At 33.7% G+C, this 21,765-nt stretch overlaps 2 protein-coding genes across 7 annotated transcripts; one reads left to right on the forward strand and one right to left on the reverse strand.

Annotated features, from left to right (window-relative positions):
• Window positions 1-3,196: 3,196 nt before the first annotated feature.
• On the reverse strand, window positions 3,197-8,622 carry LOC136209317 (disease resistance protein RPS2-like). 3 transcript variants are annotated; one of them, XM_066000756.1, is made up of 4 exons: window positions 8,537-8,622; window positions 6,542-8,297; window positions 5,117-5,766; window positions 3,197-4,132 (listed from the first exon to the last, which is right to left on the reverse strand). In XM_066000756.1, the coding sequence occupies exons 2-4, from the start codon at window positions 8,228-8,230 to the stop codon at window positions 4,120-4,122; spliced, it is 2,352 nt and encodes a 783-aa protein (XP_065856828.1). In that variant the 5' UTR covers window positions 8,231-8,297; window positions 8,537-8,622; the 3' UTR covers window positions 3,197-4,119. The 3 variants fall into 3 exon arrangements, with proteins under 3 accessions (XP_065856828.1, XP_065856827.1, XP_065856829.1); XM_066000755.1 differs by lacking the exon at window positions 3,197-4,132 and adding an exon at window positions 4,142-4,965; XM_066000757.1 differs by lacking the exon at window positions 3,197-4,132 and adding an exon at window positions 4,142-4,965 and having other exon boundaries at window positions 6,542-8,061; window positions 8,537-8,597.
• Window positions 8,623-11,214: 2,592 nt separating this feature from the next.
• Window positions 11,215-21,361, forward strand: LOC136208276 (uncharacterized). Of its 4 annotated transcripts, none has more exons than XM_065999086.1 (6): window positions 11,215-11,592; window positions 13,845-13,881; window positions 14,576-14,681; window positions 14,791-16,865; window positions 18,188-18,849; window positions 20,495-21,361. In XM_065999086.1, the coding sequence occupies exons 4-6, from the start codon at window positions 16,005-16,007 to the stop codon at window positions 20,514-20,516; spliced, it is 1,545 nt and encodes a 514-aa protein (XP_065855158.1). In that variant the 5' UTR covers window positions 11,215-11,592; window positions 13,845-13,881; window positions 14,576-14,681; window positions 14,791-16,004; the 3' UTR covers window positions 20,517-21,361. The 4 variants fall into 4 exon arrangements, with proteins under 4 accessions (XP_065855158.1, XP_065855159.1, XP_065855157.1 ...); XM_065999087.1 differs by having other exon boundaries at window positions 14,579-14,681; XM_065999085.1 differs by lacking the exon at window positions 13,845-13,881.
• The last annotated feature ends 404 nt before the right edge of the window (window positions 21,362-21,765 follow it).

A 21,765-nucleotide genomic window follows, 5' to 3' on the forward strand; every position in this document is an offset into this window, starting at 1 on the left:
GACCAACGATACAATTACGGAAGGATTGGCTGCCGATTTTGATTTAATCTTACTTAGGATTAGAGATTTCAATTTAGACTTAAGAAGAAAGAGGAATTGAGGAAGAAGAACTAAAGAGATTAAAGAGAGTAAGAGAGACCGATGGTTTGTTTTAGGACCTATTTAGTTTTACTTTTAAATATTTACTTTTTATTTTTTTTATTTTTGTTGTAAATAAAACAACACAATTCTAATTAAATAAAATGACGTTGTTTTGATTTAAAACAGAATTAAAAAAAATAAAATATTAAATTAAAAACATTTCTTCATCCTCAATTATAGAACCAATAAACCCTAAACCTCCATTGATAAAGGGAGGCAAAACTCTAAAACTTCAAAATTAATAGCGGAGTTTTAAAAAAAATACAAATGTCAGTGGGGCCAACTGCCCCCAATGCCCCCATGCTGGATTCCCTCCTGCCTCCGATGATAAAGTTAATAAAATCTTGGAGTATAAAAAGTATTGAAAAGAGAAGAATGTTATTAACTTACTTATAAGGATGTTTTGATGGGGGTATATATATACTCATTTTTATAACGTAATTGCCTTAATTGAGTTTTATTGTCATTAATCATCCTATTAATTGTCATTAGTCCTTATATTAATTTTCATTAATTTTTCTTCTAGAAAGAATAACAGTTTGTCGTTATTCCTTTTTAAGATTTCTTTACACTTGCTCTGTCACACCCGACCCTAAATGACCTCAATCGGCATCGGGCGTGAAATAGAAGGATCATAATCAATACTTAAGAGTCTCCAAATTATCCAACGCCATTATATTATCGCGGACGTGACATGCTCTTTGCTAACGGTTGATGACATCATTTAGGATAACTTTCCCCATTATTTAGGATTTTTTATTTTTATTTTTCCTATTATGATGTCTTATTTATTTATTTTTTTGAAATAACCTATTATAGTGTCTTAAATGTATAGAAATTATGTTACATTATAGTTGTTTATTAATTGGTGAGTTAATTGGATATTATGATATAGTTTGGAAGCAAATTTTATACTTTATGTGTAAAATTAAAATTTTAGGGTAAGTTTAAAAGAAGTTAGATTTTAAGAGGATTAAAATGTATGTTTTCCCTTATTGGAAAACTAAATTTCACCATTCAAGACATGCATTTCGTGCATATCAATTAACTACATTTCCCCCCAAATATTTCTTCTTCATCTTGTCTCTTTCTCATTCAAACACCTAAACCTATCCAGCTGTAATGAGTCTTGATATTCAAAGATTGAATGGTCTGATCCAGTCGATTTTTTTACACTACATTCTAAACATGCTATATCATCTAAATACTCCATTAGATATAGATGCAATAAAATGAAAATGGTATCAAAGTTGTTTTTTTGTTACTGTAAATTGTATTATCGTATCAGAAATTACAATTCTCAACCGTTTTTTTCTAGTATAACGTTTATTGTATAACCGTGCTATATATATAATATACTTCACACAATTATATTTGATACAAGTGCAATAAAAATGAAAATCGTATCAATGTTTTTTTCTTACTGTAACGTCTTTGTATGCAGTTCGATATAATAGTATGGCCAAGTTTGTTTATTACCATACGATTTTCATGTGGTGACTTTGTTTATTAATGCCAATATATTTACTAATTTTTCATATGCAATTATTATTATTATTATTATTTATAACACTCGTTTGGCTCCCAAACTAAAGCTTCAAAGTTAATTAAGATCTTAAACTATTAAAATTATCAATTAAATCTCTGAATTAAGTAAAAATTACCAATTAAGTTCCCATCGAAAATCATTCGGTAGAACAGTTTCAGATCATTTTCTCCAATTTTGGTTTAATTGTGTTCTCTATTTATTTTCACGATATGATTTAAAACTTTAAGGATATTATTCATAGCTTTTAGTGGATTATATTACTTGTTAACATTAAACATTAAAATATTGATGTTTACATATTATTAAAAATGGTAAATAATTATAAGGTCCTTATGTTTTTACTTAACACGTTAGTAGGTCCATCATATTATTATTAGGTCCTTAAGTTTTATCTTAATCAATTGTTTAGTCCTTCCATTTGTTTTTATAAATGAAGTCCCAAATTGTCCATAGTTATGCATAAAAAAATTATCTTTTAGTTTCAAATTTAATCTAATTAATTTTAATGAAGTTTTTGAATTACATATACACCGAATTAATATACTTAAAAAAATATATTATTAATTTTCTTAAATTGTAATTATTTTTTATTTTCATTTGTAAAATTTATTAGAATTGTAAAAACTTTTTACAATGATAGTCTTACTCCTATTTTAATAATTTTTGAAATATTTTTCATTCGTTTTTTGTCAATAAAATTTACCTTATTAAATTAAAGTTTTATAATTATATAAAAATTAATAAATCAATTAGTTTATATTGGAGAGATTATAATTATTTAGGAAAAAATAGAAAAAAAAAGATGTTTTATTGTTAAAATATAAAGTAAATGGTAATTTTGGTATTTTAAAATTTATTTAGTATATTTTGACCATTGACTCAAGCATAAGGACTAAGGAGTTAACAAAAACAAAAACTGGAGGACTATATAATTATTTCTAAAAACACTGGGACTAAGTAGTGTATTAGGTAAAAACATAGGGACCTTATAATTATTTACCCTATTAAAAATATATATTACAAATATAAGTGTTTCTCTGTATTACATCATTATTTGTAAATAGTATAACATATATTTTTATTGAATTTATATAACAATTTGTTTCTTAACAAATAAAAAATATAAAAATACAAATATGATTAGTCTCTGATTAATTCCCGAAAGCCATACTAGCACCTAACATTTTTTACAATCTTACCACTATCAAACTTTCGTAACATTTACATAAATAACAAATTGCACACTTTAACTAACACAAATCATAATGAATTTACATACATTGCAAACAACATAACTTGACTTAAGATGCATTAAAACAAAATCATAACCAATTTACATTTAATTGAGGGATTTACACAAGCATCTAATCTACGAGAAATTCTACTATGGTCTCAGTCCATTGGACTTTGCCAATAGAAACATGACAATTGTATATTTTACACTAATTATCTCCTAATGAGGTAATATGGTTCTCTTTTTTCATTGGTTGGATCCATTGCACTCGGTTCACCATAGAAGTTCGTAATATTACATTTCTAAAATCAAGCAAACCAAGCATGAAATCCATCCTATTATCAATGTCCCTATTAACAAACTAAATACAATCACCAACTGTGTCAAAAAAAAAAAAAAAAAAATACAATCACCAACAATAACAAAATTACAAAAACTCCAAATGATTCCGTCAAAAAAAAAAAATCGTCTCCAAAATGTGTATATCAGTGTTCGGACTTGCAATTTTTTCCTTGTTCCGCAAATTCACCATCTCTAGCTTCCTATTAGAAGAAAAACTATTGTCCCATTTCGTCATATCCTTCCATGTCCCTAACATAAAAAAGTGGTCCCTGCTTAAAGGGCGGCCCATTGCACTACGCGTCCCCGCTTAAACGATGGTCCGGGGAGGGGTTCCACCACAAGAGTGTACTGGGGCAAGCCTTTCCCTGCCAATTTTTTTTACAAAATGCCGCTCCTAAGACTCGAACCCGTGACCTCGTCACACGACAACAGCATTTACTGTTACGTCAAGGCTCACCCTCAAAAAGTGGTCCCTACTTAATTAAAATAATATATTTTGTGAGTCAGAATGACCCATACAATAAAAAGGAGCCATCTTTTTTATAAGAGGGATGTGGAAATGGGAACATCGGATTTTCTTTCCTTCCTATTCCTCTCTAGCATGCTACTTATTTCACACTGCAGTTCCACCTCACGGGCAGGAAAATCATCAGTTTCATCTTCGCAATCTTTAATTTTGTGCTCCGTCTCTTCCAGCAGTTCTATATCTCTTGCGCATGTTGGGAGATCAATCCAATCAAAAAATCGATATGCACTCGGGACATGGATATCTTGCACATCCTGTGAACCTCCTTCCAATGTTTCGCTTTGTTCATGCTTTATAATACTGGTTCTCTAACACCTTAAAAACAGTTCAATCCCTGCCACTGACCAGACGAGATGAGGGAATTAAAAGAATTAGAGCTTGAACTCATGTTGTTGGTTTCCAATTTCAGTGGAAATAAATTTTAGGGTTCAACTAATTCTGATGAAATTTTAGATTGAAATATGTAGGTTATAAAAAGCAAATGCAAGGGAAGAAATAAGAAATATGGAATTCAACCATAAACGGCGGCGGTGCACTACGCGTCCCCGCTAAGCAAGGATGCGGGGAGGAGTCCCACCACAAAGGGTGTACTGGGGGCTAGCTTTTCCCTCCCAATTTTTTTGGCAAGAGGTCACTCCTAAGACTCGAACCCGTGACCTCTCGATCACACGACAACAACGTTTACCGTTACGCCAAGGCTCGCCCTTTATGGGGATAGTGAACTTCAATTCCATTTTCAGTGAGAAGGGGGTAATATGATTTAATTTAGAATTCAGGGTCAAAATAGCCTATGAAGTTAGCAGTCATTATCCATTTAACCTAAATCCAAATTTAGGTATCAATTCAGTTTTAAAATAAAAACTTAGACAAATTAGTTCAAATCTGACAACTTTTAAGTATTAAAATTGATTGCTTTTGGACTAATTCATCAATTTTTGCTAACTAATATTCTAACCCAATACCATGTAGATATTTTACACTTTGGTCCAAATCCAACACCTTGGGCCATAAGGCTTTAAAACACGTCCCACCTTACTAATAAACCTCAGTCACTCTCTCTCCATTTTCGATGTGGGATTCAGTTCATTCCTGCCCCGGCGACACCCACTCCAGACCGAGTCATTACAGACCCACCAGCTTCCGCCTAATTGATCCCCAAACCACACATCGTACCTGGAGAGTCCGCTCTGAATCAATACTTAAACTTCGATTTGGACTAAACTGACCATGACTGCAGCTTCAGGGGGGCATTTTCACCCTTAATTTATATGAATTTTAAAGAAAGAAAGCAATGTAATAAAAAGTATAAGAAAGAAAAACTTACCGTTTGATAGTTGCATTAAGATCTTCCATCAATGAACATGAACTTTCATTAATTTGTATTGTCTCAAGCATTGGCGTAGTAAGTGATCCATAGGAGAAAGATTCCATCTTATTGCAATGATTAATCTTCAAAGATTCCAATAATGAAAATTCAATTGCTGCATCTCCGCCATAGAAAATCTCAAGGATAGGCATTTGTTGAAGTTCCAAAACTTTAAGTTGAGGAAATACAATTGCTTCTACTTCTTCTTCTTCATCATCTTTTGCAATTATTTCTTTCATCTTCTCGCAACGGCTAATATGTATCTTTTGTAGCCGAACTAGAAGTTTGGCTACTCGAGGTACGAAAACATATGAATTATGACATTCATATAAAACAAGAAGTTGCAAATTCTGAAAAGTCATGCTTTTCTTCGGAATCTGAAACCATATATGTTCCAAATTTCGTAGACTGTACAACTCCAACTCTTCCAAAGAATTTAGCACCGGATTAGAATTAGCATCAGCAGCAGCATGGTTTTGCTTAAACGAAAAAATCACTCTTATCCCATCACAAAATCCTAGTTTGAGTTTTTTCAAATTTTCCAACCTGTTATTCATCGATTCGGATGAAAATGCACCACGTGTGTCCTCATCTCCGTTAAGCGAAACCTTCCAAATAAAAGATTACGAAATTAACAAATAATAATAAATTCATTTATTTGCTTTGGTATCTATGATATATATAAACACGTGAAACTATATAGCATTTCTATAAGAGCGTCATATATCATTACATGTATATTTCGGTTGTTCAATATGTTTAAAATATTATAGATTTGGCTTGAAAAACAAAATAGTGAACTGCTACGCCTATATAATTGTTAGAATGAGTCCTAATTAAATTGATTAATTGACATTTATTACTAACTAAACATCCTATCATATAAAAAGGGGGAAATTATACTCATGGCTCTCATGAACTTTAAAAACAACTCCTGAACTTTACACTTTACTAAAGTATGTAATGACTAAAAGACCAAGTCAAAATTATCAATTACAGTATCAAAATAGAAAATTTCAAGAATTAAAATTGTTTAGATTCTAAATCACTATTTTTTAAACTCTCTCTCTAAATAACCATTTTCTCTCTCCTAACCAAACAATACCTAAATGACCTTAAAACCAAAAAATTCAAGAATTAAAGTTGTTTAGAATATCATTTCTATCATATCTACAATGGAAGGTTATATGCTATTGGAGTGTTTATCTTGATCAATTGTAAAAGGGACCGCTATATAGTATAGTGTAAAATTCAGGAGCCATAATGTTCGACTTTGAAGTTCAGGGATCCTAATGAAAGTAAATGCAAAGTTCAGGGACCACGCGTATTATTTTTCCCTATAAAAAAGTAAAAGGAAAAATATGTGAGTTATAGTGTTTTTACCTCTTCCATTCTCAAGGACTGATGGGTGTCATCAATTGTATCCTCATGCTGTACCAATAAACCATCCAGCTTTGGAAGCAAATGCAAATGCAGTTGTTCAAAAGAGTAAACCCCAAAGGTGTTTGCATCCACTAATTCCTTCATGAAAATTCCCTCCATTTCACTACAATCAAGTATTTCTATGGTTTGGAGTTTTCTCAATCTACTAGCAATTGACATTGGAAACACATATTTCAATTTGGGACAGAACCTTATATTTATGTGTCTCAAGTTCTCAAACCACATATAAAGTGTTCTTCCATGCCATATTTCTTTCAAATTAAACAGCATTGATAGATGGAGAATCCTCAACTCCCAAAATAAACTGTAAGCAATCGGCTTTTCTGTCATATCAACCAAGTATTCTAGATCATCACATTCAACAATAATCATCTTCTCCAACCTCGGAAAGTCGCAGACTCTTAGTTGGTACAACACATTCTTCAAATTTCTCATTCTTGTCAAACTTAAATATTCACTTCTACTCATCAAAGAACATATAGAGCCTCTCTCTTTGATATCAAATGCATCACCTGTAAGTTGCAACTGATTCATTGAACCTTGGGAAAATGGTTGATATTTAACAGTATTTGGTATAAGAATTTTAAAACGACGAACGTTTTTGAAGATAGGTGACCCTTTAGGAAACATTGAAGCTTCGGGTACACAAATTTGTAATGTATTAAGCAAAGGAGAAACTATCTCACTAAGACTTGCATTGATTTTCTCATGATCTCCATCAACTATCTCACGAAGACTTACATCGATTATCTCTTCATCATCGATATCAGTGTCATTACTTTGACCGTTTGCCTTACGTCCCCACCCTGTGAAGCTTAAAGGCGTATATAACTCTTCTAGTTTCATCATTCTTGAGAATACACCTATTGAAATGTATCCAATGTTCATTTTTCTTAAATCGAGGAACCTCAAATTACTCAGTTGTCCCATCTCCCTAGGTAAATCTGTTAAATTTACAGTAGAAATCGAAAGATATTTCAGACTGATTACATATCCAATTGCAGATATATCTTCCGACTTAAGTAACTTAAGACGCAGTGTTTGAAGATTCCTTAGCACATTAAGACCTGGTGGCAACAATGGCACATCCAAAGATAAAACTCGAAGCTTATTCACACCCTCGAAAAACTCAATCGGAAGGCTTTGTGAATCTTCCCCATATTGAAGTTGTAGCATAGCAAGGTTTGGACACTTCAACTTAACAGGGTGCTTGTTGATTCTCCTAAGCACAAGTGAAAGACCCCTGCAATATTTATAGGTCTTTGTGTTTGGCCAATTTTCCATTATTGTGCCGCGAAGAGCATATACGTATTTGGAGGCAATATGTTTTGCTCTATTATGTGCAATAGCATTCATTTTCACATAATCATCATCTTCCTCACCATCACCATCACCATCACCACCACCACCACCACCATTAATGATGTGAATGAAGTCACTGAATGTATATCTGGCATCATCTATACCATCAAACACATTTTCAAACACCTTTAGGCCCATCCCATATATAACCAAATCATCAATTGCTATATTTGTACAGTATCTAGGAAACATTACACAAATCAAATGACATAACTCCGCTACAAAAGGCTCATCCCTAAATCTAGGTATACAATTTGATTTTGACATCACTTGTAACCGAAAAAGATGGTTGAATTAAGGGTATCTGTATTTCGCCTTTCCATTTGACGCAAATCTGAATTAATTGTTAACAAGCTTCCATCAATTATATATACTCCATAAACTAACCAAACACACACACAATCAAATAATCTATTCAATTGAGACAACGACGAACTTAAACTCAAAAACATCGCAAACACATAAAATTCATGTCATTAACTCCAAATTAAACTCAATTTAACGAGAGAGGAAAAGAGAAACTAAACAATCGACTAATCAATCAATGAAATTATATATGGTTGCAGATTTTACCTAGAAATGTTGCTTAGTTGCAGCATCTGCTTCTAAAACACTGGACTCAGCAAGCTGAAAGAAGCTTCCTCGGAAAGATAATCCAGTGGCTAAAAGAAGAAAAACACGAGACTAATGGGTAAATTACACGCATGGCCACTGAAGTTTAAGCACTTTAACAATCAATCAGTTGTAGGGATGGCAACGGGTACTCTGCCCGCGGGTACCCGACACTACCCGACCTAATGGATTACCCGTACCCTGCATAAAAGGGTATGTGACGGGTATGGGATCAAAATCATTACCCGTTAGGGTAATGGGACGGTATGGGAAGACCCCCTAGGGTACCCGGTACCCGATACCCGTCATAATTTTTTTATATATTAAAAAATATTATTGCGTTTTGGATGTAAGATGTGAGATTTGAACACCAACTTTTTATTTTTCGATCATTAAGTGATATCACTAAGCTACTTTATTTTTATTAATTAAGGTTTAATTTGTTCAGTTTCTAGATGGATGATTTATTAAATTTATATTTATTAAATTTGTAATATTTTTTGTTTTATTATTGATTTTTAACGGGTAAGGGTACCTGTGGGTACCCGTGAATTAAATGGGACGGGTATGGGATGCAAAACATATACTCGTTAGGGTAATGGGAAGGGTATAGGTAATTTAAAAATAAACGGGTAAGAGTTTGGGATTGGCACTACCCGTTGCCATCCCTAATCAGTTGCGTTCACATGGACCCTGATGAACTCGTAAATTTGGTCATTCACCGTTAGATCTAGACGGATTAAAATCCTAAGCCCTTGTTTGGAAGGAGGTTAATGGAAGTAAATGGGAGTAATGGAAGGTTAAGTATTAAGTTAACATTGTTTAAGAGTTACTTTTTGGAGTAAAGAGAGGTTAATGGGGTTAAATGTTTACTGCCTCTAACCTTCAAACTCTAACCTTCAAATTGGGGGTTAATGGGAGTAACGTAAAGTTTTTTAAATTTTTTTGTCTCTGCAGAGTAATTTAATCCGCCTAGATCTAACGGTGGATGACTAAATTTACATGGTCATCAGGGTCCATGAGAATGCAAATGCTTTAACAATATGGTCACTTAACTTCAATTCTTAATGCTATGGTCACTTAACCTTACATTTTTTAACACCCGTGGTAACTCAACTTTAACTAACTCCTCAAAATGATTATTAACGAACTCAAAATAAAAATATTCAAGAATTATAGTTGTTCAGAACAATATTTACCATGAAACCACATTTTTTATTTTCCCAAATCACCTCTATTGAAGTTTTCTCTCTCTAAACATTCACTCTCTCATAACCAAACAACACTTAAATAATCTCAAAATAAAAAAAAAATCAAGAATTAAAGTTCCTTATAATTTCATTAACTCTTCAAATTTTTTATTTTCAGATCGTCAACGGTCATTTTGAGGCGTTGAGTTGCCACCGATGTTAAAAAGTGTAAAGTTCAGTTACTATATTGTTAAGAATTGAAGTTCAATAACCATAATATAGTAACTGAACTTTACACTTTTTAACATCGGTGGCAACTCAACTTTAACTAACTCCTCAAAATGACCGTTAACGACCTCAAAACGAAAATATTAAAGAATTAAAGTTGTTCAGAACGACATTTACCATGAAACCACATTTTTTATTTTTCAAAAACACCTTTATTGAAGTTTTCTTTCTCTAAAAATTGATTATCTCTCCTAACCAAGAACACTTAAATGACTTCAAAACGAAAATTTTCAAGAAGTAAAGTTCATTTGAATATCATTAACTCTTCGAATTTTTTATTTTAAGATCATCAACGGTCGTTTTGAAGCGTTAAGTGACTACCATTTTTAAAAAATGTAAAGTTTAATAGCCACAATATTAAAATGAGTAAAATTTAGTGGCAATGAGTGTAATTTACCCCGAGATTAATTCATAGACTATAGAATCAGATGGCACCAATGAATTCCAATGGCATATGAAAGGAGACCTAAGTCATAGAAGTCGGTAAATTTGGTCAGTCACTCTAGTTTTGATCCCCACCATATAATTTTAATAAGTGTAGATCTAATGGTGACTGACCAAATGCACTTGGTCAGTCACTGGTAAAAATCATTGTCCAGTCGACAGTGATGGTAATAGAAGAGGGGGAGGAGAAAGACACGTTTTTGCTATTGCAGATCAGTCTTATTTTTCTTCTCCTACATTAACTTTGAATTTGCATTTATGATTTTTTAATTTTTGGGTGATTGTTTGCGTTTGTACATGGGGTAAAATGGACAAGTTGAGGAGGTGAGAAATACACAGTTTGGACAAGTTAAGGGGCTTGAGTAGTATTAGATCCTTTTTTTTTTTTTGCTTAATACATACACAGCCCTCTGAACTTGTCCTTTTTTTATTTTACCCCCTAAACTTAAGGGACAATTTATTGACCCTCTAAACTTCCAAAAAGCCATCCAATTTACCCCTCCTTTCTGACGTGGCGTTTGGATATTGCAGCTTAGTATTGTGCCAGGTCAGCACCACATCGGAGAGGAAAGATAAATTGGGTGGTTTTTTAGAAGTTTAGGGAGTAAAATGAAAAAAAAAAGACAAGCTCAGGGGACTGGGTATGTATTAAGTTTTTTTTTTTATAATTTTTACTTTTTGATAAATTGAAGGTATACATGCAAGTCTAGAGATGCCACGTCCGCTGAGTTTGTCTCATCTTCTCCACATCGTCCGTTCTTCAAAAATCGAGACAAACTAAAATTAGATAGAAGATTATTTATTCATTCTACTTGTTGGTTAGTGTTTTCAAATTTGAAAAAATTGCAGAATGAATGGTCTCTTTATGCCATCTCTCAAAAGTCAAAAGCAACCATTACCACACAAATTTAGAAAGACTCCGAGGAGGTCAATTCTGGTTCCGAGAAGCCATACGGAGCTCGAAGCAAACGGAGCTGTAATCGAACCGGAGGTCTCTAACTATCTATAGACTGCTGCGTGGGTTAATTTCCCGTGAAAGGCCAATGATGCGTAGAAGATGAAACCCAGCCAGCAGATCAAATTCGAAATCTGAAGGTACCGATTTTTTTTATTGCTTTTGGGGATGATATGTAGTTAGTGTTAGATGTAGAGATATCGAATTGTCAGTTGGTTAGGCGATGCAAGGTAAATTTCAGAACTAGAACCAAGGGAGAAGAAGAAGAAAAGAATAAGAAGAAGAAGGGAAAACTAGGAGAAGAAGAAGAAAAGAATAAGAAGAAGAAGGGAAAACTAGGAGGAAGAAGATAGAAGCTGCATATTTTCATTCATAACCATTTGAGAACAATTTACAACCTTTAGATCTAGAAAATTACCCTAACAAGTGTCCATCCTAAATAACAGCTTTACCAAATAATAAAAGTAATCAAAATACAATTTATAAAGCATAAAATGACAACCCAATATTTTTCACATATCAATCCATCTCCCTTAAAAACCTTATCCTCAAGGTTCATATCTAGGAACCTCCTCGTGATATCAATGCAAACTTTAAGTGCATTCTTCAGTAGTTTACCTAGCCATTGTTTCAGGCCTTTAGTGGCTTCCCATTCCCTCTCTCTTTTAATACATCAAACATAACTTCAAGACTTTGCAAGTTAATCTTGATAATTCAAATCTCTACATTCTTGAAATCAGTTGTGTAATAAGCATTGATATATCTATCAGACACCATCTTTCTAACTTCTTCCCAGTTTCCATCTTTTATTGAAAATGCTGCTCCAAGCAAAACAACTCTTCCTACAATTCCAACATTAACTCCATCATTTTCAGCTAAACATTGAAGACAATTGAAAATTAGTCTAACCCCTATTGAGAATCCTATGAGTGTTACAGGCCTGCTCCCTTGCAATCCCTTCTGAAGGACCTCATCAAGCAGTTTCTCAGCTCTGTCAAATGCAACTTTCCATTGGCTGTTTATAACATCAGTTGCAGTCAATAATGATCTTGGGAAAGCCGATGCTATTAGAAGAATGCTTAATACAGTCAACAAAGCACCTTCTCTCATCAACTGTAAGGGCATACCTTCTCTTATTGCAGTGCTCAGTGCAGTCAAGTTCTTGGACTCCCACACAAGGGCATACCTTTCCAAATTACTATAAGGGCATTCCCAATGTGTCATAAAACCTTCACCGTGGTACACAAGTTCAGCAAATGCTTGAATATATTCATCAGTGTTATACACAGCTAAAACCACTCCCCCAACGCCTGTTAAGTTAGAAATTCCTAACTCTGCCTTCTCGTCCTGTCCTGTCCTTCAAGTACAAACACCAATTTTAATTTGTCAGCTCCTTTAATAGCAGCATCAGTTGCCCAATTGTGCAATACTTGTGGCCACGCCAATCCACAAAAGGAACCACAATCCATGTTTTTGCCTTCCTCAGAAAAAACATGTAAAGCATAGCCACAAACCATATTGTTATTTGGCTCTAAATCTAATTCTTCCATCCTATTGAGCACATGCCTTTCATTATCAATATATCTGTATCTATCATTCATATAAATCAATGAAGTAACAAATTGAAATTGAATACCTATCAAATTAGGCTTTTCATCTCTAACGCCACTACTTTCCTTATTTTCTTCAAGTAATGGACAAAATGCATAATTGGAATTGCTGCCCTGTTTCTCCCCTTTGTGTAGATTACTTTGACCCGTATCAAGAACAGGTATATTATCCCAATTCTGTATTATTTCTTTCCACTTCCCTTGAACATTTCCTTCAAAATGCAATTTCAGTTTCTGAGATTCAGAAGAAAGAAAGAACGTACCTCTGGTTGCCGATTCCTTCCATTTTTAGCAGTTAGTTGTTCTCTGTCCGATGTAAGAGCAGTGGATGAACTTGAATCAATGTTAAGAGTGGTTTTCTTTCCTTGATGCACCATGTCTTCAGCCTTCAAACCTTCCAAATCAGATTCATCATACTTTGGGAATTCTAACTTGGTGGATCGAGTAGAGAACTGGTATAGCTGAGTTTCTAGGTCAGAGGAATTTAGGTTTACTGTAGGAGTTAGATTTAGATTAGAAGAACCTTTGGAATTAACGCTTTCATTTGGGTGAGGAATGGAATTTGTGGAGTTTAGATTCGACATCAGAACCTTGAGTTCTTTGGTAATGGAGTTATGATGTTTAAGCATTATCTCTTCCACCATTTGCTTCTGCTTTTATCTGTACTCAACAAACATGCCTCTTACCATTGATTTAAGATTTTCTTCAATTTTTTCCCAATTTATTGATCTCGCGTTGTCTTCCATCTGATAAGATTTGGATATGGCGGAATTGAACCACAGGTGAGAGGAAGGTTGCTCTGATACCAAATGATGCAAGGTAAATTTCAGAACTAGAACCAAGGGAGAAGAAGAAGAAGAAGAAGAAGATGCTGCATATTTTCATTCATAACCATTTGAGAACAATTTACAACCCTTTAATAGTTGTTAGACCTAGAAAATTACCCTAACACGTGTCTATCCCAAATAACAGCTTTACCAAATAATAAAAGTAATCAAAATACAATTCAAGAAGAAGAAGATAGATGCTGCATATTTTCATTCATAACCATTTGAGAACAATTTACAACCCTTTAATAGTTGTTAGACCTAGAAAATTACCCTAACACGTGTCTATCCCAAATAACAGCTTTACCAAATAATAAAAGTAATCAAAATACAATTCATAAAGCATAAAATGACAACCCAATATTTTCCACATATCATTAGGATGGAAGTCTAATTGCAAATCCTTGGTTTTACGGCTGCAATTTACTGGGGTTGGGAAGTAAGGAGTAGATGTATCTTTGAAAACTCTAGTTTGCAGGTTTCTAATTTTTGCTCAAATTTCCTTTTATAATTCCAGTTTTTATATAGAAAAAGTCAGAGGAGTATTAAAGATAGCATTCATTACGAAGACTGGGCTTAATCTTGACTGAGTTTTCCCTTGTGTATTGTTTGGTTTTTTTTTGCTTTAATGGAATTTCTTGTTTGAACATAAAAACAGCAGTCTTCTGATTTACCTTTTTACACAGCAGGGGCGAGCCGATTAGGTGGAGGAGGAGGTCCACCGATAGCCTGCTGCGACCAAGGGTTTCTGGAGTCCGGATCCTGCTGTACCTCCTGATTTTGCCAAGGAAGGTAATTAAAATCCTAAACATTGATTGATTAATTTTTTTTTTTAATTATAGTTCATATTATATGGGGTTAGTTTGCGAGTATAATTAATACAACTATACTAACTATCCAGATTTGCATCAAATGGAAAGGCAGAACACAGTTAAGCTTGGTGGGATACCTTTTTCCATAGCATTGAAAAGCAAGTTCAAATTTATTTGGCGACTGCCAAAGTCAAAATCAAATAAAGCCAGTAGACCTATACCAACTAAACCTGATGAGTTATGTCTTCTGATTAGTGGCTTGTTTCCTGAAAATTTTTGTATACCAATTGAAGAGTTGGTTTTATATACAAGGGGCCTAAAGTTATTTCAAGATGTTCATGACATGATTGGAGCGATAGATAGAGTTCGTGACCACATTGAGATTACTAGTGCTGTTCACAGGTTATCTGTTGAGCTTCGTCTTGTGAAAGATGAGTACGGCAATCAGTATGTCAAAATACCTGTTGGTGCACATAAAATAGCTTAGTTGATTGCCTCGAGATATAATTTAGTGTTTGGCCGTGACACTATAATGAAAAAGTGGCCAAATACAAATAAGTATGAATATTTCTATGGACTTTCACTTGTGCTTAAAAGCATAAAGCACCCTGCATGTTTGGAGTGTCCAAAGCTTGCTTTGCTCCGACTTCGATACAGGGGAGATTCACGAAGCCTTCCAATTGTTTTTTTTTTTTGAAGGAATGAAAGAGCTGCGGGTTCTATCTTTAGATGTTTCATCACTGCCACATCCACTTAGTATGCGAAGAAATCTCTGAACCTTGTGTCTTAAAGTACGCCAGTTGGAAAATATGTTTTGGATTAGAGATCTGATAAATTTGGAATTTCTTTCAATTTCTACTCCAAGCTTAATACATATTCCTCAGGAGGTGGGAGAGCTAGGTAATTTGAGGTTCCTTGACTTGAGAAAAATGAATATTGCATACATTCCACCGGGTGTATTGTCAAGAATGTTGAAAGCTTTAGAAGGTGGGGATGCAGGGCAAGAGATGAAATTGATGACTATGATGAATGGGAATCAAGCGAAGAGAGTGATTGTGATGATGAAGAGCGAATCAATGCAAGCCTTACGGAGATAGTATCTCTTTTGCTATATGCCTTACAGATTTGTGTACAAAAAGCTTCAATTTTGCCTATAAGGTCAACAAGCTTCAAAAACATTCAACAATTTAAAATTCTTATACCGCATAATCTTAAATATCAATCCTTCGGTAAAGGTCCACTAAATGAGTTGCAACTAACTGGTGATGCATGTGATATAAAAGAGAGTGGTATATGTGATCTGATGAGGAGAACTGAAGATTTAAGTTTGATAAGAGTGAGAAACTTGAAGAATGTGATGTACCAGTTAGAAGACTACGAGTTTCTACGACTGAAGAAGATGATTGTTGCAGAATGTGATGAACTAGAATTCTTAGTTGATAAAAGGGCGGCCCGGTCGCATTACGCGTCCCCGCTGAGCGAGGGTCCGGGGAGGGGTCCCACCACAAGGGTGTATTGGGGGCAAGCCTTCCCTTGCCAATTTAATTGGCAAGAGGCCGCTCCTAAGACTCGAACCCGTGACCTCTGGTCACACGGCAACAACGTTTTACCGTTGCGCCAAGGCTCGCCCTCAGAATTCTTAGTTGATACACCAGGAAATTGGATCTTAGCTACTTCATTTTGGGAGTTGAAGATTCTTCATCTATCAATGTTGCCTAATCTGAAGCAAATATGGCATGGAAAAAGACCAATTTTTCTACAGTTGGATAACTTGAAAGAGATAAACATAAGTTTCTGTCATAAACTGACATATGTCTTTCCGATGTCGATGGCTAAAGGGCTGAAACATCTCCAAAGCATTGAGATACTCGAGTGTCGTGAAATGGAGGGAATTTTCTACAAAAACAAAGTGGATGATAAAACTGATGATAATGCAATTGATTGGAACTGCATTAGAAATCTACATTTGCATTCACTTCCAAACCTGATAGGTTTTATGGTACAAAAAGATACTACTGATCAATGTGGAGTTCATGATGACCAGTTTAGCAATGAAGATGTGGCCACCAATCAGCCCTTTACAAATGATGAAAATTGCATCAGTACAGCACCAAGTTCAATAAGCCAAGGGGAAATTATGCAAACAAATGTTTCCAACAAACAGGTATTCACTTCAATTTGGAATATTTGTGCTTCTAAATTTTATATATATATATATATATAATTGTTAAAGGCGCTCCTGAGCCAAGGCTCAAGATCCTGCACCTAACAAGTTCTAGGCAAGGCTCTGTTTAAAAGGCTCTCCTCTTGTGCACCTCATATGGGCTTTGTAGGCTCTCATGCGCACCTCTTAAAAACACTTTGATCTATGAAACACCGACTCGAGTGCGGAGACGGGTGCGGGTGCGGGTGCGGTAAACGACATTTTTAAAAAATACGAGACATGGGTGCGGCGGGACACGTCAAATTTCTATATAATTAAGTATATACATATTACATATAAAAAAACATAAATAAGATTTAAAAGTACACAAATTAAAGTCCAATTATTTCACTGCATAATCATATTTGTTTAAACAAGACTGTTTTGGAGACTAACTTTAGGAATATCTATAAGTGTAAATGTGTCATTTTCAAACATGTAGAGGGTAAATTCTACTTGGCTCCTCATTCGAGAGTGATAACCTCTTGTTTTTTTCTTTTTTGAAAAATTGTACACGGCAGGACACGTTTTTGCCATGTCGGGTGCAAGTCCGGCCGTGTTCCTGGAGAGTCCCTGTGTCCGGCGAGTCTGACACCGTTACTCCGACTCTTTGAAGAGTCAGTGCTTCACAGATTTTGATTAATGATTGTGTTTTTAATTTTTTATACTGCTCTCCTTAAAATGAAAAGTTGATTAATCTTAACCCCTTATCCTATTTAGTAAACTTCAATCAAAACCGTGAGAACCTAGTAAAAAAAGAATAAGAAGAGATGTAAAAATAGGAGGGAGGGAAGAGTAAGAGACGTAAAGGAGAGGAGCTCCTGTGACACAAGAAACTTGTAGAGGTCTGCTGAATTCTAGTATCTTAGTGTCTATTGTCAACCCTTAACTTGGACTTTTTGACGTTTAATATTATGTTTTCATGTAGTTTTATCTTGTTTGTCGGTTGTAAGTGTGTTTTTTAGTTCATAATAACTTGTGCCTTAACTACTAATAGAGTATTAGTGACATTAGTATCAAATATTGATGATTAATTAGATTTTGTATCTATGTTATTTTTTTTTTTTTCATTTTCTGCACCTCATGTTCATCAGGCGCGCACCTGTGCCTTAGGCCTAGGCTACGGGACTCCCTAGCGCCCTTAACAACCATGTTATATATATATATATATGGCATGATTTTAAAACTCTTTGAATCCGATGCAGATAATATATAGTTGCCAATTGCCAAATAAAACTTTCGGATTAACATTTATTATTGTTTGTCATTTTTTCTATTGGAAGGTTTCACTTATCAACGAAGATGTAATTGGCCATACAGAGATGCATTGTGCATTTTCATCTAGATTGATGAAGAAAAGATTGGAAGGTTTGGAAAAACTCAAAATAGCATTTTGTGATGCACTAAAAGTTATATTTTCGTTCAACGAAAATCATCTTGGTACTTCCGGGGTGCTTAAATCTTTGAAAGAGTTGGAGTTGTTTGGTCTACGAAATCTAATGCATATATGGTTTCAGATTCCACCTAACATCACAGGCTTTCAGAATTTACAACTTCTAGTGTTATTTGAATGTTACAATTCCTATCTTTTTTCACCTCAAGTAGCCAAACTTTTGGTTCAACTGAAAAAAATACAGATTACCCGTCGCGAGAAGATGGAAGAAATTGTTCTACAGGAGAGTGATAAAGAAGTAGAAGCAACTATGGATGAGATTGTATTCCCTCAACTAAAGGCTTTGGAACTTCAATATATGCCTAATCTTAGAATTTTCTATGGCGGCACTTATGCTATTAAATTGCCTTTACTAGAATCTTTGAAGCTTAATCAATGCAACAAGATGGAGTCTTTCTCTTATGGGTCATTGAGTACACCAATGCTTGAGAGAGCACAAATAAATGGAAGCTCATATTCATTAGTAGCAAATCTCAATGCAACTATCAAGAGGTAACATGTCTTTGCTTCTTATACATTCATTATATATATATATGTACCCTAAAGTTTCCAAAGAAAAATCAATTTTAGCCGTGTGTTACCAAAAATTTGAAAAGACTGATTTGACTGTCATACATCTGTCATACATCAGACCTTCCAAACATCAAAAACTTGTTTGGAAGGTCCGATGTGACAGTGAAACCAGTCTTTTCAATTTTTTGTTACACATGACTAAAATTGTTTTTCTTTTTTGTGGAAAAGTTAAGAGTTAAATTTGCACCATTTCGTACCTTAGAAGTAAATCTGCACTTCATTAGGATTAAATTTGGTCTTTATCCCATATACATATATAATGTTCATGTTGCTTTCTTTTCAAAATCGGTAGAGAATAAATGATAAATGATACAACGATAGTGTTCACTTGGACGGTGGCTAACAAAATATTGTCAGATTTAGACTTAAAAACTCTAAAGCTAATGACGATTGAACAAATTCATTTGGTCGGTCACCGTTTAAGTGACATTGCGGATAATATAAAGTGGACACCTTACTTAATATTCTTTACTAATTATTATTTCTAAATTTATTTTATAGCTAAATTTATTTTATTTGCATTCCCTAATTTTATGAAGGAAAAAATATAAAAATAAACCTTGTGGTTTGGATCATTTTCAAACATAAACTACGTGGTTTAAAAGTTTGCAAATGGTATCTTGTGGTTCTTTCAGTTAGCAAAGGCAGTCCAAACGGACTAACTGTGTTTAAAAATCTAATTACAAGTATTTTTTTATCTTATTTATCAGTTTGCAAACTTTTAAACCACGTAGTTTATGTTTGAAAATGACCTAAAGCACATGGTTTATTTTTGTACTTTTTCCTTTGAAAGTTTGAATTGTAAAATTGCAGTTTAGACTTTTACTTTTTTTTTTAAAAAAAAAATATATTATGTGGTTGCTACTCTCCAATTTTTCAAGGGATAAGGTGCAAATTTGCCTCTAATGTTTTTGGGGAAATGCAAAGTTAGCGTTAATATATGAAATGGTGCAATTTACCCTTAACGTAGTCAAGCAAGATCAATCGTTATTCAATTATCACATCACACCTTTCAAACATTAATTATGTCTAAATATTTATTCGGTTACAAATACAGTTACAAATGACAATATTTAAGTTAATAAAAAAAGCTGCATAAAATGATTACAATGTTATTAAAATCGGTTTAAACAACCTGTCAAAATATACATATTACTCCTTTATTTTATCGACAAATTTGTTTTGAAGATCCGATGTCATAGTTGAATATCTATTCAAATTTTTTGTTGTGTAGAGGTAAAACTGAACTTGCTTGACAACATTAGAGTAAAATTGTACCATTTTATACGTTCCTAATCGCAACATTTCATAAGTTAAGGGTAAATTTCAACCTTATCCCATTTTTCAATAAACATCTCGTGAGGACATTAATCAAACCACAATATATATTTTTGTTTCCTTATTTTATGCAATATTTATGATTAAATTGACACACTTGAAAATTTTATTAACTTGATATATATTTATTATAACAATGTAAGACAAATTTAGTGTGCTTCTTCTAACTCTAAATTCTTGAATCCATTTCAATTTTTTTTTTACTTATGATACTTGATTCTTTCAGGTTGAAGACTGATAAACTCTAGAAATAAGTTATCAAGATTGCAGTAGTGTTCACATGGATCCGATGACCAAATGAATTTGGTCATCCATCGTTAAATCTAGACTGATTGAATATAAGCCTTAGGATGTTTTGAATCTCCATCTTATATTTTTAACCCGCCTAGATTTAACGGTAAATGATCAAAATTCATTTGGTTATCAGGGTCCATGTGAGCATTACTGGCAAGTTGCTAGTGCTGATGCTTTTCAGATGCTTTTCAACTCATTGTGACGGTAATAAATTTTTATTTTATCTTTAGTAAGAAATGAACATTGAGATTTTCCATTTGATAGGTGTGCACTTAAATAAATAAAGGAATATAAATCATGTATTATTTACCCGTGTAATTTTAATAATTTTAAGGCTTGATACATCATTTGTCTTAACTTGTCTAAAAAAACTTGATTGACCTCCTGAACATTTCAGGTGTCCTGATAGCTTTCTCAACTTGCTTAAAATGTCTCGATAGCCCTATCAATTTGTTTAAAATGTGTCCAATATTAATATAAAGTGGATCTTTAACTATTAGCTTGACCTTTTAGTTCAATTGGTTTCATGAAAAAAATGTAATCACTCAGTTGCAAAAAGAAAAAAAGTAAATTGCATGCGGAACGTCTTAAAATATTATTATGTAATTCATAGAATATCATAAGATTGATGAGGTAATGATTGGAATCTATATTGAATGGAATGAAAATTCTCATTGAATGTTTAAGGAAAGATTACAATCATTTATAGCACTACAATATTTGAGAATTGTTTGTAGGAAAGAAAAGAAATACAACTATGACTAAAGACAAAAAAAAAAAAAAAAAAAAAGAAGGAAAACTGAATGGTACCACAAAGGTATAGTTTGTTACAATGGTTAATGAGTTGGCGATATCTGAGTCGGTGATGATGAAGGTGAGATTAAATCTGGTGAGGTTGAGAGCAAGATATGGCAGCCTATTCTCTAATGTTACCATTGGAATTTGAAATAAGAATAAAAGAGGAATTGAGGAAGACGTCTCCCTTGGAATTCCTAACATTATAGAGGATATTTCCCCGTCTTTCGGTGATGCCAAAAGATGCAGACTATTTTGAGCAACTTAATGTTCTTTCTGCCTGCCAAGAAGTTCTGAAACGGAAAACTGCGGTAATCATCTTCGGTTTTTTCTCTTTCGACATTGACTATAGCTTCTTTGACTAGTGACTCACTAAAAAAAAAAAAAGGGCGGCCCGGTCGCATTACG

Source organism: Euphorbia lathyris, chromosome 10 (genome assembly GCF_963576675.1).
Source record: "Euphorbia lathyris chromosome 10, ddEupLath1.1, whole genome shotgun sequence".
Classification (NCBI taxonomy): domain Eukaryota; kingdom Viridiplantae; phylum Streptophyta; class Magnoliopsida; order Malpighiales; family Euphorbiaceae; genus Euphorbia; species Euphorbia lathyris.

Excerpts from the sequence above, each read along its gene's own strand:
- LOC136208276 (XM_065999086.1), top strand. The coding sequence starts at position 16,005 with ATGAGGAGAACTGAAGATTTAAGTTTGATAAGAGTGAGAAACTTGAAG. Across the intron at positions 16,866-18,187 it reads CAAATGTTTCCAACAAACAG|GTTTCACTTATCAACGAAGA; the intron begins GTATTCACTTCA and ends TTCTATTGGAAG. Across the intron at positions 18,850-20,494 it reads CTCAATGCAACTATCAAGAG|GTTGAAGACTGATAAACTCT; the intron begins GTAACATGTCTT and ends TGATTCTTTCAG.
- LOC136209317 (XM_066000755.1), bottom strand. The coding sequence starts at position 8,230 with ATGTCAAAATCAAATTGTATACCTAGATTTAGGGATGAGCCTTTTGTA. Across the intron at positions 5,767-6,541 it reads AGTCCTTGAGAATGGAAGAG|GTTTCGCTTAACGGAGATGA; the intron begins GTAAAAACACTA and ends TTTATTTGGAAG. Across the intron at positions 4,966-5,116 it reads CTTAATGCAACTATCAAACG|GTACGATGTGTGGTTTGGGG; the intron begins GTAAGTTTTTCT and ends CGGACTCTCCAG.